Raw genomic sequence first — 15,410 nt, 5'->3', positions numbered from 1 at the left:
TGTCTTGTCAGGGAATAATAAAGAATGAACATTGTTAAGATTTTTTTCATTTAAGAAGTGTTTGTTGAATACCTCTTATAAGTTAGACACTGTCCTAAGCTGTGGTGTAATATAATGACCAAAATAATAACTTGTTTCATAAAGATTATATTTTAATGGAGAAGGAATTAATAACTAAAGTAGAAACCATTTATATAAAGTTTAGAAAAACCTACCACATGATGATATGTAAATTTATGGTTATATAAATATGTAGTAAAAATTTTTAAACATGCATGAGAATAATGAATAGTGAATTTGGGATAGTGGTTACCTAATGAGGGACACACATGGAGTTTTAAGTATGCGTATAATGTTTTAGTTAAAAAAAAAATGGAAACAAATCTGTTAATATTTAACTTTGGTGAGGCTGAGTAGTGGGTACACCATTATTTATTTTACTGTTCTCTCTTCTTGTCTGTACATTTGAAATATTTCTCCATAAAAGCAAATAATAGATTAACAAGAAAAATGGGTAAAAAGTTCTGAACCAAGAATACATGGAAGGAGACATTCATTGGCCAATAAACACCTCACTGACAGTCATGAAATATTTTAAGTTTTTTAATAAGCATATTTGTGACAAGTAATATGGCATACCTTATTTATTAAATATCTTTATAGTTTTACTCAATAAAATGCAATTCAATGTGATTTATTTTCTGCAGGCCCACACAGCATGAATTAAGACTTTATAAACAACAGGTGAAGAAACTGGAGAAAGCCCTTAAGAAAAACATCAAGTAATTCTATTTTACCAAAGTTACAGATTTGTTATGGTTTTATATTTTTATTTTTATTACCTTTAAATTTACTTTATACTTACCTCATGGTGGCTTTGGCTTGAAATTACCAGAGTGATGATGGGGGAAAATGTCGTAAAAGGGTATTTTTGGTTCCACAGTTTGTTTGTTTTTTTTTGAAAAGATTTTATTTATTTATTCATGAGAAACACAGAGAGAATGAGAGGGAGAGAGGCAGAGACACAGGCAGAGGGAGAAGCAGGCTCCACGCAGGGTGCCCGATGTGGGACTCAATCCCAGGACTCCAGGATCACGCCCCAGGCCAAAGGCAGGCACTAAACCACTGAGCCACCCAGGGATCCCTGGTTCCACAGTTTTAATACAGTTTCTACTGTGTTGGATTTGGCTATGTATTTATCTTAAGAACAAAAGACAGGGATCCCTGGGTGGCTCAGCGGTTTGGCGCCTGCCTTTGGCCCAGGGCGCGATCCTGGAGACCCGGGATCGAATCCTACGTCAGGCTCCCAGTGCATGGAGCCTGCTTCTCCCTCTGCCTGTGTCTCTGCCTCTCTCTCTCTCTCTCTCTCTCTCTCTCTCTGTGACTATCATAAAAAAAAAAAAAAGAACAAAAGACAGCATTTGCCTGATATAATAAGGGCAAATATTGTAACTAGAAAATTGTCTTTGGAAGCCATAGTGGAATTGTAAGTGAATCATTGAAATTATACATGATGAGCTCTCAATTTTTGTTGGTGCCAGTCATGGCCTGAATAATACACAGCCTCATCACACTTTAAAAGTACTTAGAATGAATGCAGTGAGTGAGCCATTCACATCCATCACTTATTTGTACTTTTCTTAACTTTGAAAAGCACAGTCTCAGAGGAGTTTGAAAAGTTAGTCCTGAATAGTAGTAGGATTTTCTGAAGATAATCTAGGTGTACTTTTTCATTCAAGGGAATGGGACTTGAGGAGGTAGTGTGGGGAGCATTGGGAGGAAATATTTTGAAAACTATATGAGTTAATATATGCATTAGATGTATTAAATCAGTTGTATTAGCATAAGTTGATTCAGTTTTCAGTGATAACCGTGTTTCTTCCTTCCTGTGGCAACACATGCCATAGTGAAGGCAAATATTCTGGAGATCCAAGGATTAATGTACTGAGTTAATTAAGATAGTACAGAAGAAAAACTAAAAAAGAAAAGAGAAATGGAAGTTTCGGAAAGACTGCATTCTTTAGCTCACTTAATATTTTCCCCTTCCTACTATTCCTTAGTATTTTTGGCACATTTAGTACTTCTGCTATGTGCTTGGCATTCTAGGTACTGGAATTGCAGTAATAAGCCAAATAGAAAGGATCCTTGCCCTCATGGAGATTACATGAGGAGATAAGGACAATGAAGAAAAAGACCATTTTGATGTAATATAATTACTAAATGTAAAATAGTCTGTTGTGTGAATTTGGACAAGAGGCGGTGGTGACATGGTCATGGGGCAATAACAGCAGAGGTGAGAGTGTTTGGAATATTGGAAGGTAGAACTGTTAGGACTGGGTGATGGATTGGATATAGGCATCTCACGGGGCGGGGAGGGGAATCAAGACTCCTTTAAGTTTCAGGCCTAAATAACTATATAGTTATTGGTATCTCAATAAAATAGGAAAATTGGTTGAGAAGCAACTGGAAAAAGGATGATGGAGGGAGGTAAAAAGAGGAGAAGGTGTAGATAGACATTACATTTGATTATATGTAAGTCTTCATAAGGAAATGAAGGTCTGAAGAAATAGTTAAGCCTGAGCTGCCTAATACTAGGTTTAATGAAGAATGGAAAGTTGTAGAAAAACATGATAGGACCAAAGGGCATGAGCTAAGTATACTGGGGGAAATTTGGATTCTTTCTTGAAATCCCTCTGTCTTCAGAGATGAAGATGCTCCTTTCCTCTGGGTATACAAGGGCACCTATTACATGAGGGTCTTATGATCTGCTTCAGGAGAGGAGGAGGAGATCAGAGAGCCTTTCCTGCATATGCCATGTCTCAAATTCCTTTGGCTCAAAACATTCCTTATGTCAAATGGCATATTTTAGAGTCACATATCCTTATCCCCCTCAAAGGAATTTTACTCCTTTCAAGGTAAGTATATTAGTGAAGATACACACACACACACACACACACATAGAGATAGGTGGTTGGTCTTCATTATTCACAGGTTTCATATCTGTGAATTTGTGTACCTGAAATTTATTTTTAATCCTCAAATCAGTAGTTGTAGCACTTTCGTGATTATGAGAGGACATGCCCAACATACACATTTCCACCTGTTGAACAAGATGATGCTCTTTTTGTTATCAGAGTGCCACTTTTCTTTCTTTTTTTTTTTTTTTTTTTGCATTTTTGTACCTTTTGTTGGTGATTTCTCCAAGATGGCCACTAAGCATAGTGTTGAAGTGCTGTCTAGTATCCCTCCTGGATGGGAAGAGGGCTGTGATGTGGCTTACAGAGAAAATACATGTGCTAGGTAAACTTCATTTAGGCATGAGTTATAGCGCTGTTAGCTATGAGTTCAGTGTTAGTCAGCAATATCAAATAAGGTGTTTTTAAACATTGACACACATAAAACAAGCTTATATATTGATCATTTGAGAGAAATGTTATTAGATGCATGCAGGTACCTGACTCTATTAACCCTAGGAGCAATGGCTCAATCTTTTCTAATTCAGTGTTTATGGTGACTAACAGAACTACCATGATTAACAAGAATTGACTGTATATGTCTTTGTTGTTGTTTATTTGGAGCTGTTGTCTTTATTTTTATTTTTATTTTATTTTTTTATTTTTTAATTTATTTATGATAGTCACACAGAGAGAGAGAGGGAGACAGACACAGGCACGGGGAGAAGCAGGCCTCATGCACTGGGAGCCCGATGTGGGATTCGATCCCGGGTCTCCAGGATCGCGCCCTGGGCCAAAGGCAGGCGCCAAACCGCTGCGCCACCCAGGGATCCCTTTATTTTTATTTTGTAAAGATTTTATTTTTGTATTAGAGACGAGAAACATAGAGCATGAGCATAGAGAGGTACAGAGGGAGAGAGAGAAGCAGATTCCCTGCTGAGCAGGAGCCCAATGATGTAGGGCTGAGATCATGACCTGAGCTGAAGGCTCAGGTGCTCCTGGGCTATTGTCTTTAGATTGACCTTTTCACAATTAGCCTTTAAAATTATGATTCAGAAAAAAAAAAATATGATTCAGAACCAATCCCTGCTGTATTTTTTGTTGAATTTTTTTTTTTAATTTTTATTTATTTATGATAGTCACAGAGAGAGAGAGAGAGGCAGAGACACAGGCAGAGGGAGAAGCAGGCTCCATGCACCGGGAGCCCAACGTGGGATTCGATCCCGGGTCTCCAGGATCGCGCCCTGGGCCAAAGGCAGGCGCCAAACCGCTGCGCCACCCAGGGATCCCTTTTTTGTTGAATTTTAAAGAACATAATTTGCTTTAGAAATTTAAATTTGGAATTTTAAAAAATCATTAATTTTTTTTATGTTTGGATTGGTTTAGATTCTTTTAGAATCTAGATGTGGAAATAGGGAATTAGGAATGTTAGATAACTTGCCTACGTCACACAGATGGCATGTGGAAGAACTTGGAAAGAAATTAGATCTGTACCCAGTCATTCTGACTCCAAAGCTCAAACTCTTAACCATCATACTAATTAGAACCAATAAAACACCTGGTGAAAAACATTTTTTTAAGGTAAAACTTCAAATTTTTATTTTTTGCAATGGCAGAGGTAGAATATTTTTTTAAAGAACTACAAATATTGGGCAAATAATTTAAAATAAAATATCCTGTCAGCTCAGTAAATCCTCTTCACATATAGACAAAATAGGGGAACAGTTTTTTACTGAATAAACGTCCAACCAGACTGAGATATACAGTATAGGCAGTCTGCTAAGGAGATTACAAAGCCAGAAAGAAATCTCATTCTTTTATATAGCTACACATGCACAATCCATTACATATATTATATGTGAATTGTCTTTACCCTAAGGAAAAATAAAACTTTGTGTGTTTTTTATAATAAGCAGGAAGTTACAACCTAGAGAGCCAGGAGCCTAGACTAAACTACAACAGAGACAGGGAGACAAGGTACCATTCAAAGATGTGGTTCTGAGGCTTCCAAGAAAGATATTCCTAGGATGTAAACTTGGCAAGAGGTTTATTTAAATCTTAAAAAAGATTTATATACGCTCCCAAAGATTCAGCCCAATGTTCATAGCAACAGTGTCCACAATAGTCGAACTGTGGAAGGAGCCATGATGTCCATTGACATATGATTGGATAAAGAAGATGTGAGATATATATATATATATATATATATACACACACACACACACACACACATATATATACACATACATACACACACACACACACATATATATGTTTTTATATGTGTTTATATATATAAACACACACAATAGAATATTACTCAGCCACCAGAAAGGATGAATACCTACAATTTGCTTCAATGTAGATGGAACTGGAGGGTATAATGCTGAGTGAAATAAGTCAACTGGAGAAAGACAATTGTCATACAGTTTCACTCCTATGTGGGACATAAATAATAGTGAAAGGGACTATAAGTGAAAGGAGGGAAACTGAGTGGGGAAAATTAGAGAGGGAGACAAATATGAGAGACTCCTAACTGTGGGAAACAGAGTTGCAGAAGGTAAGGTCGGTGAGGGGATGGGTGACTGGGTGACAGGCACTGAGGAGGGCACTTGATGGGATGAGCACTGGGTATTATACTATATGTTGGCAAATTGAATTTAAGTTTAAGAAATAAAAAAAAAATTAGCACACAAAAAAGACATACTTTTTAAAGAGACAGAGAAAGAATTTAACAATTACAAGTTTTCCAAAGGAAATGCTACAAGAAAAGGAGGGGAAAGGCTGTCTCTTCCTTTTAGGATCTGAGAGAATTCAATTTTTTTCTTTAGATTTGTTGCTTTTCAACTAACCACCTTCGATATCAAACGAGTCTACTTGACATGGGAAAAAAAATGGACTTTTCTTGAGTTACTATTACAACAGGTTGATTATAAAATTTGGTTATTAGAAGGTGATCAAATAGGTTTGCCAGTACAAGATTAACCAAAGGTGCTACACTAATTTCATTTAATTTCAATGGTATTTATATTTTCCCTAGGAGAAAACAAAATCAGAATCCTGTCACTTTAGTGTTGAGTTGATGGATGTAGAGGTGGCCAGGACAGTGAACCAAACTGAAATGAACAATCAAGGGTTCATTCATTTACTACTATAGTGTAAGCAGCCAAAAAGTATTCCTATTTTTCTCTATGAAATGGCACCAGGCAAGAGTCAGTAAATGGCATGCTGCACTGATAGGAAGAAACATCTCACTGCCTAGGAGCCCTGGACAGATTTTTGCCCGGGGGAGCTCTGTGAGTGGAAAATACGAAGTCAGAATGGAGAAAATTATATTAGTTAAGATTTCCGCCACCCTATAAGGAGAAGTGAAAAGTACCTCAGTCAGGGTCACCCCAATAAAGAGGCCTCAGGATGGAGGCACCTGGACTAGGAATGAAGAAATCTATGCAAGCATGGCTGGCCTGGGAGTTGCAAGGAAAGGGAAGGGTCAAGGGGGCTGAGTTTTTGACAGCAACTCCCTCCAGAGATTACAGTGCATAGGCTGTGCTCCAAGTTTGATGTGGGAGGGCAGCTTTCCCCCATGAAGCTTTCCATGAGGGTTACAAAGGCTTCCAGACAAAGCCTTTGTAATTGTCTGGTTTGGGCCTGAAAAATAATGTGTAGGATTTTGGCCTGGAGTGGGAATTCTTTTTTTTTTTTTTTTTAATTTTATTTATTCATTCATAGAGATGCAGAGAGAGAGAGTAGCAGACACACAGGCAGAGGGAGAAGCAGGCTCCATGCAGAGAGCCCGATGCGGGACTCCATCCAGGGTCTCCAGGATCACGCTCCGGGCTGCAGGCGGCGCTAAACCGCTGTGCCACTGGAGCTGCCCTGGAGTGGGACTTCTAAAGAAACAGTTGCTCTCAGAGTTGTGGCATTGGAGTTGATAGATTAAAGGGAATCACCCTTCTTTTTATCCTAATCATATAAAAAGTCTTAGGAATGTGGAGAAAAGGACTCAGAGAATGTATAACTCTGAGAGGCTCAGATTGGTATCTATATGTGTTTTGTATCTTTGTGGCAAAAAAGGCAGGATTTTTAAAAACAAAATTGGCATTCTACTTTTCAGCTTGTTCCTCATCTCCAGCATGGAGTCATCCTGAATCATGGAAAGGCTTCATCAGGCACAGTTAAAAGCTATAAAGTAGGGGATCCCTGAGTGGCTCATGGGTTTAGCGCCTGCCTTTGGCCCAGGGTGTGGTCCTGGAGTCCTGGGATGGAGTCCCTTATCTGGCTCCCTGCAGGGGGCCTGCTTCTCCCTCTGACTGTGTCTCTGCCTCTCTCTCTGAATGAATAAATAAAATCTTTTTAAAAAAGCTATAAAGTATCTGCACATAGAAACATATCTTATGGAGATGTCTGTAGAAAACAGGAGAAAGCACAGATATTTTAAGCTGGCACTACAGTTTGCTGAGTTTCCCAGACTCCACAAAGAAACACAGCTATTGCTGCTGACTGCATGAAATGAATGTTCATTAAGTATGTAAAGAATCCTTTAGCTACTCTTAGGGGATTTTTATGGCCTTTAGGCCCTGCTCACTGCTCTGGAGACAACAAAACAACCCTGGCATATTTCTGAGTACAGCCTATACTGCTAAAACACATTTCTGAAACATCAGTGATATCATATGCAATTGGGAAATAAAGGAATGATTAGTAGTATTAAATAGACATTGCTAGAAATAGTTCACATGATTTTTCCTAGTACAAGAATGAGAATAGCAGTAGTATTATAGCTTTCAACAAGAGGAAAAACTTTGCTGGTACATAGGCAGTTGCCCTTTCAGCTCTATTTTAAGAAAATTTAAAATGAGAGGCTGCACCCAGGGCTCCCTCCTAGACCCCCAGCATTAGACAGACTCCAGGCTGGAGGCAAGTTGCACTTGGTCCCTTGCCTGTTTTAACCTCATCTTCTCTGGCCTGGAGTTCCGTTTCCATCTTCATAGTCTTGGCATTCTCAAGCTAACATTTCTGCTCTGTGGTCTGTATTTGTAATATCCCTTGAGGCAACCTATAGATATACTAGAGCTGTCTAACTTAACTCTTGAGGGATCAGTTCTCTGGTTACAAGCTGCATCTATTGTAATGTAGTCTTGTTTCTAACACTGCTTTTCTCCCAAGCTCTGTTATTTTCACCTGTGTGGTTTTGCAAAATACAAAGTTTTCAGGAATATTACGCTTTGGCTGATACTTTCTGTGAGACCAAGCGAACTAGAGGTCAATATCGCATGAGTCCCTAGCTTTCACTAATACTCATCTCCTGTAAATTTAGAAAAACAATGAGATTAAATGTATACTTGTCAACCAAGAAGGAATTCACCGAAAGTTTAAGCAAACAGGTGTTATTTGGGCAATTCAAATTGCAGTCTAGGAGATACAGTTTCAGGTAGATAACCTGAATTGTGTTCTGAGGAAGAATAAGAGGAGGCAGAGTTGTAAAGGTGAAAGGTCATGAGTACCATTCTCTTTTAGGTCTCTATGCAAAACAGGAATTGAAACTAAATTAACTGGGATGGGTTGAATTAATTTAATATGCAAATGAATTGAAACTTGCCAAAGTACAAATCTCATTGACTCCTTTTGAAGTATAGAATGTGAACAATTTAGGTGTCATGATGAGGAGGAAGTTCAGTCCAGGCTGAGGGCCACACAGCTGGCTGAAAAGTTTTTAAATTTAGTTTCTTACAGTGAGGATGTACATAAAATCCTCCTCCCTTATGGCCTCTTTTTTTTTTTAAGATTTTATTATTATTTTTAAAAGATTTTATTTATTTATTCATGAGAGAGAGAGAAGCAGAGACACAGGCAGAGGGAGAAGCAGGCTCCCTGCAGGGAACCTGATGTGGGACTCATCCCAATCCCTCTCCAGGATCATGCCCTGGGATAAGGGCAGGCACTATTATTTTGAGTGAGAGAAAGAGAGACTTAGAGCATGAGTGGAGTGAGGGGCAGAGAGAGAGGGGGAAGCTGACTCCCCACTAAGCAGGGTGCCTGATGTGGGGCTCAATCTCAGGACCCTGGGATCATGACCTGAGCTGAAGGCTCAACTGACTGAGCCACCCAGGCGCCCCCCCCACCTTATGGCTTCTTAACTATTTTAAGAGACTCTTAGCTAGGCTTGCTTGCTCCATTTTAAAATCTTGTTTTATAGTGTAAAGTGCTTAAAAGAGTTCTTCACAGAGAATATTCTCAATAAATACAATTATCATCATCACCAGGTTGCTAATATAAGTTGATTATTTCATTATTAAATGAAGGTATGTTTTTATTCATCTAACTTTTCCCAGAGTGACTATAACTCGTACATGCAGTTATATATTTAGGTTACTGTACTGAGCTAAGATGTTATATATATCCATAGCATAATATTTATTAATCAGACTTGAAAAGAGTTCATTGATAAGTTAAACATTTTCACCTTAGGGAGAGTTTAACATTTAAATTCAGATATATCTGTTTACTTGTATTCCCATTAGAGAATATACTGGCTTTTCTATGTCCTGCTTGTATTGTATTGTATTGAACATAGATAATATGTTCCTGGTACTACCTTTGGCAAAACTGTAAAGTATATGAAATTGGTAAATAGGTGGGAAGTCAAGTGGAAAATGGATTGTGAGGTCTTCATATCTATTGGATGAGAGAGATTGACTTTTTACCTAAAACGAATTCCACTTATTAATATTATTTTTGGCATATACTCACCAGAGAGCAGAAAAAAGCAATTGAGTGAAGATCAAGGACAGTACTTATGACTGGAGTAGATAATTGTAGGGTAATAGTAAGAGATGAGGTAAGAAAGGAGTCAGGAGGAATATTGGGTTGTGACTACTGGCATTGAGCTGTTCAAATGCTAACCTACAGTGATTAGATTTAGTTAACAGAGCAGTGGGAAGCCATTGTTTTTTTGGTTTTTTGGTTTTTTAAGATTTATTTGAGAGACTGAGAGAGACAAAAGACAGAGGACTAACTAGGGGAGGGGCAAAAGAAGAGGGAGAGAAGCAAACTCCCAGCTGAGTGCAGAGCCCTGGGCGGGGTGGGGGGGGGGGGGGGGCTCAATCTCAAGATCCTGAGATCAAGACCTGAGCCATAACCAAGTCCAACACTTAAGCAATTGAGCCACCCAGGTGCCCCACCATTGATTGCTTTTTCAGTAGGCAAATGATGGAATATTGCTTTTCTTTTTCTTTTTCTTTTTCTTCTTCTTTTTCTTTCTTTTCCTTTTCCTTTTCCTTTTCCTTTTTCTTTTTCTTTCTTTTTTACTTTCTTTTCTTTCTTCTCCATGTCCCAGTGTGGAGCTCAACTCAGGGCTTGGACTCATAACCCTGAGATAAGACTTGAGCTGAGATCAAGAGTTCAAAGCTCAACTGACTGAGCCACCCAAGTACCCTGGAATATTGCTGTTCTATTTTAGAAACAGCAGGTCAAGCTCATTAATGAGTCATAGAATGATTTAATGGATCAGAGTTGCTCAGGAAACTGATAGGCATACTTAAATTTAATGTGATTAATTTGAAGTGGGATTTAATAAGAGACTACTTTTTTCTAAAGGCATGATAGGTAGGGGGAGGAATGTTAAGTACAGCCTGACTTAAAAGATATTTGGAGAAGGAAAATGGTTTGCTACCAGGTAGAAGCACTCATACATAGGTTTCTAGGCAAAGAAGCTTTCTCAGTTTTCCTGTAGCCACCTTAAACAGTGGTCTCTTGGGTTTCCATGCCTGTTGACTGGCCCAGGCATCACTGTATTTGTTCTTTGACACAAATGGAATATGAAGAGGGAAGGACCATACCGTCTAGTTCTTGCTACTACTGTGCCCAAATTGCCCTGCCTCTTTGTTCCCTTTTCTTATAGCCTCCAAGCCCAGAGCACCTTGGAAGTTACTTTCATCACTTGCTGTACTTCTTTCCTATTTTTCTTTTTTTACAAGTGTTGGGGAGTTGTTAGAACTTTCTTCTTCAGTCTGATCCCTTTTGTTTTCAGCGATTTCTAATCTGTGGTCTATTAAGGGGACATTCTTGTTTTCCAGTGATAATATGGCTTACAAAATTAAATTTAAAAAATTTATATGTAAAATGACATAAAGCTGTTGGAGGGTTAGGGGTGCCTGGGTGGCTCAGTCGGTTAAGTGTCTGACTCTTAATTTCGGCTTGAGTCATAATCTTGGGTCATGGGATCGAGTCCTACATTGCCTCTCTGCTCATCGAGGAGTCTGCTTGAGATTCTCTGCACTACCTCTCCCTCTACCTATTTCCCTACCCCACCCCCAGCTTGTGTGCATGCATGTACTCTCTCACATAAATAAATCTTAAAAAATTGATTTAAAGATGTTGGAGGGTAGATGAATCATTGGCTCAGTTTGTTGTCTTAATCTAGTGTCTAGGAAAGTATTTTGTATTATCTTGATTTTTTTTTCCCCTTTAGATTACAGGATCTTATCAGTCAAAAAAAGGCAGAGGACCCAGAGAAACCAGATGAACCCAACAGAGATAACCAGCAGCAGGCCCTAATTGACCAGAGATACTTTCAGGTATTGAACAGCTGACAAAGAGACTGGTATCTGTAGTGAACCTTGATTTCTTTCTTTCTTTTTTTTTTTTTTTAAGTTTTTATTTAATTCCAGTTAGTTAACATACAGTATAAGTTTAAGGTATACAATATATTGATTCAACACTCCCACGCAATCAGTACCCAGTGCTCATCACAATAAGTGCACTCCTTAATCCCCATCACCTATTTCACCTATCCTTCTGCCAACATCCATTCTGATAAACATCGATTTGTTCTCTATAGTTTTTTCCCTTTGCTTGTTTTCTTTTTCTTTAATTTTAAAAAATTTTACATTTTTAAGTAATCTCTACACCCAGGATGGGGCTTGAATTTTGCAATCCCAAAATCAAGAGCCACATGCTCCACTGACTGAGCCAGCCAGGTGCCCCTGTTTTTGTTTCTTTTTTTTTTTTTTTTAATTTATTTTTTATTGCTGTTCAATTTACTAACATACAGAATAACCCCCAGTGCCCGTCACCCATTCACTCCCACCCCCCCGCCCTCCTCCCCTTCTACCACCCCCAGTTCATTTCCCAGAGTTAGCAGTCTTTACGTTCTGTCTCCCTTTCTGATATTTCCCACACATTTCTTCTCCCTTCCCTTATATTCCCTTTCACTATTATTTATATTCCCCAAATGAATGAGAACATATAATGTTTGTCCTTCTCCGACTGACTTACTTCACTCAGCATAATACCCTCCAGTTCCATCCACGTTGAAGCAAATGGTGGGTATTTGTCATTTCTAATAGCTGAGTAATATTCCATTGTATACATAAACCACATCTTCTTTATCCATTCATCTTTCGTTGGACACCGAGGCTCCTTCCACAGTTTGGCTATCGTGGCCATTGCTGCTAGAAACATCGGGGTGCAGGTGTCCCGGCGTTTCATTGCATTTGTATCTTTGGGGTAAATCCCCAACAGTGCAATTGCTGGGTCGTAGGGCAGGTCTATTTTTAACTCTTTGAGGAACCTCCACACAGTTTTCCAGAGTGGCTGCACCAGTTCACATTCCCACCAACAGTGTAAGAGGGTTCCCTTTTCTCCGCATCCTCTCCAACATTTGTTGTTTCCTGCCTTGTTAATTTGCCCCATTCTCACTGGTGTGAGGTGGTATCTCATTGTGGTTTTGATTTGTATTTCCCTGATGGCAAGTGATGCAGAGCATTTTCTCATATGCATGTTGGCCATGTCTATGTCTTCCTCTGTGAGATTTCTCTTCATTTCTCTTCTTTTGCCCATTTCATGATTGGATTGTTTGTTTCTTTGGTGTTGAGTTTAAGAAGTTCTTTATAGATCTTGGAAACTAGCCCTTTATCTGATATGTCATTTGCAAATATCTTCTCCCATTCTGTAGGTTGTCTTTTAGTTTTGTTGACGGTATCCTTTGCTGTGCAAAAGCTTCTTATCTTGATGAAGTCCCAATAGTTCATTTTTGCTTTTTTTTCTTTTGCCTTTGTGGATGTATCTTGCAAGAAGTTACTGTGGCCGAGTTCAAAAAGGGTGTTGCCTGTGTTCTTCTCTAGGATTTTGATGGAATCTTGTCTCACATTTAGATCTTTCATCCATTTTGAGTTTATCTTTGTGTATAGTGTAAGAGAATGGTCTAGTTTCATTCTGCATGTGGCTGTCCAATTTTCCCAGCACCATTTATTGAAGAGACTGTCTTTCTTCCAATGGATAGTCTTTCCTCCTTTATCGAATATTAGTTGACCATAAAGTTCAAGGTCCACTTCTGGGTTCTCTATTCTGTTCCATTGATCTATGTGTCTGTTTTTGTGCCAGTACCACACTGTCTTGATGACCACAGCTTTGTAGTACAACCTGAAATCTGGCATTGTGATGCCCCCAGATATGGTTTTCTTTTTTAAAATTCCCCTGGCTATTCAGGGTCTTTTCTGATTCCACACAAATCTTAAAATTTGTTCTAACTCTCTGAAGAAAGTCCATGGTATTTTGATAGGGATTGCATTAAACGTGTATATTGCCCTGGGTAACATTGACATTTTCACAATATTAATTCTGCCAATCCATGAGCATGGAATATTTTTCCATCTCTTTGTGTCTTCCTCAATTTCTTTCAGAAGTGTTCTATAGTTTTGAGGGTATAGATCCTTTACATCTTTGGTTAGGTTTATTCCTAGGTATCTTATGCTTTTGGGTGCAATTGTAAATGGGATTGACTCCTTAATTTCTCTTTCTTCAGTCTCATTGTTAGTGTATAGAAATGCCACTGATTTCTGGGCATTGATTTTGTATCCTGCCACGCTACCAAATTGCTGTATGAGTTCTAGCAATCTTGGGGTGGAGACTTTTGGGTTTTCTATGTAGAGTATCATGTCATCGGCAAAGAGGGAGAGTTTGACTTCTTCTTTGCCAATTTGAATGCCTTTAATGTCTTTTTGTTGTCTGATTGCTGAGGCTAGGACTTCCAGTACTATGTTGAATAGCAGTGGTGAGAGTGGACATCCCTGTCTTGTTCCTGATCTTAGGGGAAAGGCTCCCAGTGCTTCCCCATTGAGAATGATATTTGCTGTGGGCTTTTCGTAGATGGCTTTTAAGATGTCGAGGAATGTTCCCTCTATCCCTACACTCTGAAGAGTTTTGATCAGAAATGGATGCTGTATTTTGTCAAATGCTTTCTCTGCATCTAATGAGAGGATCATATGGTTCTTGGTTTTTCTCTTGCTGATATGATGAATCACATTTGATTGTTTTACGGGTGTTGAACCAGCCTTGTGTCCCAGGGATAAATCCTACTTGGTCATGGTGAATAATTTTCTTAATGTACTGTTGGATCCTATTGGCCAGTATCTTGTTGAGAATTTTTGCATCCATGTTCATCAGGGATATTGGTCTGTAATTCTCCTTTTTGGTGGGGTCTTTGTCTGGTTTTGGAATTAAGGTGATGCTGGCCTCATAGAACGAATTTGGAAGTACTCCATCTCTTTCTATCTTTCCAAACAGCTTTAGGAGAATAGGTATGGTTTCTTCTTTAAACGTTTGATAAAATTCCCCTGGGAAGCCATCTGGCCCTGGCCTCTTGTGTCTTGGGAGGTTTTTGATGACTGCTTCAATTTCCTCCCTGGTTATTGGCCTGTTCAGGTTTTCTATTTCTTCCTGTTCCAGTTTTGGTAGTTTGTGGCTTTCCAGGAATGCGTCCATTTCTTCTAGATTGCCTAATTTATTGGCGTATAACTGTTCATAATATGTTTTTAAAAACTTTTGTATTTCCTTGGTGTTGGTAGTGATCTCTCCTTTCTCATTCATGATTTTATTAATTTGAGTCTTCTCTCTCTTCTTTGTAATAAGGCTGGCTAATGGTTTATCTATCTTATTAATTCTTTCAAAGAACCAACTCCTGGTTCTGTTGATCTGTTCCACAATTCTTCTGGTCTCGATTTCGTTGAGTTCTGCTCGAATCTTTATTAACTCCCTTCTTCTCTTGGGTGTAGGATCTATTTGCTGTTTTTTCTCTAGCTCCTTTATGTGTAAAGTTAGCTTTTGTATTTGAGTTCTTTCCAGTTTTTGAATGGATGCTTGTATTGCGATGTATTTCCCCCTTAGGACTGCTTTTGCTGCATCCCAAAGATTTTGAACGGTTGTATCTTCATTCTCATTAGTTTCCATGAATCTTTTTAATTCTTCCTTAATTTCCTGGTTGACCCTTTCATCTTTTAGCAGAATGGTCCTTAACCTCCACGTGTTTGAGGTCCTTCCAAACTTCTTGTTGTGATTTAGTTCTAATTTCAAGGCATTATGAACTGAGAATATGCAGGGGACGATCCCAATCTTTTGGTATCGGTTCAGACCCGATTTGTAACCCAATATGTGGTCTATTCTGGAGAAAGTTCCATG

The 15,410-nt window shown here is 38.7% G+C and overlaps 1 protein-coding gene across 12 annotated transcripts in view; it reads left to right on the top strand.

The window, feature by feature from the left end:
• CEP70 (centrosomal protein 70) overlaps positions 1-15,410 on the top strand; it is a 120,373-nt gene that overhangs the window by 58,727 nt on the left and 46,236 nt on the right. For all 12 annotated transcript variants that reach the window (XR_007405134.1, XR_003137339.3, XM_035704801.2 and 9 more), the window contains 2 exons: positions 708-782; positions 11,425-11,530. Coding sequence is in view for 10 of the 12 variants with exons in the window: in XM_035704801.2 (XP_035560694.2) it covers positions 708-782; positions 11,425-11,530 (181 nt within the window). In the remaining 2 variants the exon portion in view is untranslated. The remainder of the gene's footprint in view (positions 1-707; positions 783-11,424; positions 11,531-15,410) is intronic.

The sequence above is a fragment of the Canis lupus genome, chromosome 23, assembly GCF_003254725.2.
Source record: "Canis lupus dingo isolate Sandy chromosome 23, ASM325472v2, whole genome shotgun sequence".
Lineage (NCBI taxonomy): Eukaryota > Metazoa > Chordata > Mammalia > Carnivora > Canidae > Canis > Canis lupus.
The sequence above is the reverse complement of the archived record's forward strand: the minus strand, read 5'-3'. Positions and strand labels throughout refer to the sequence as shown.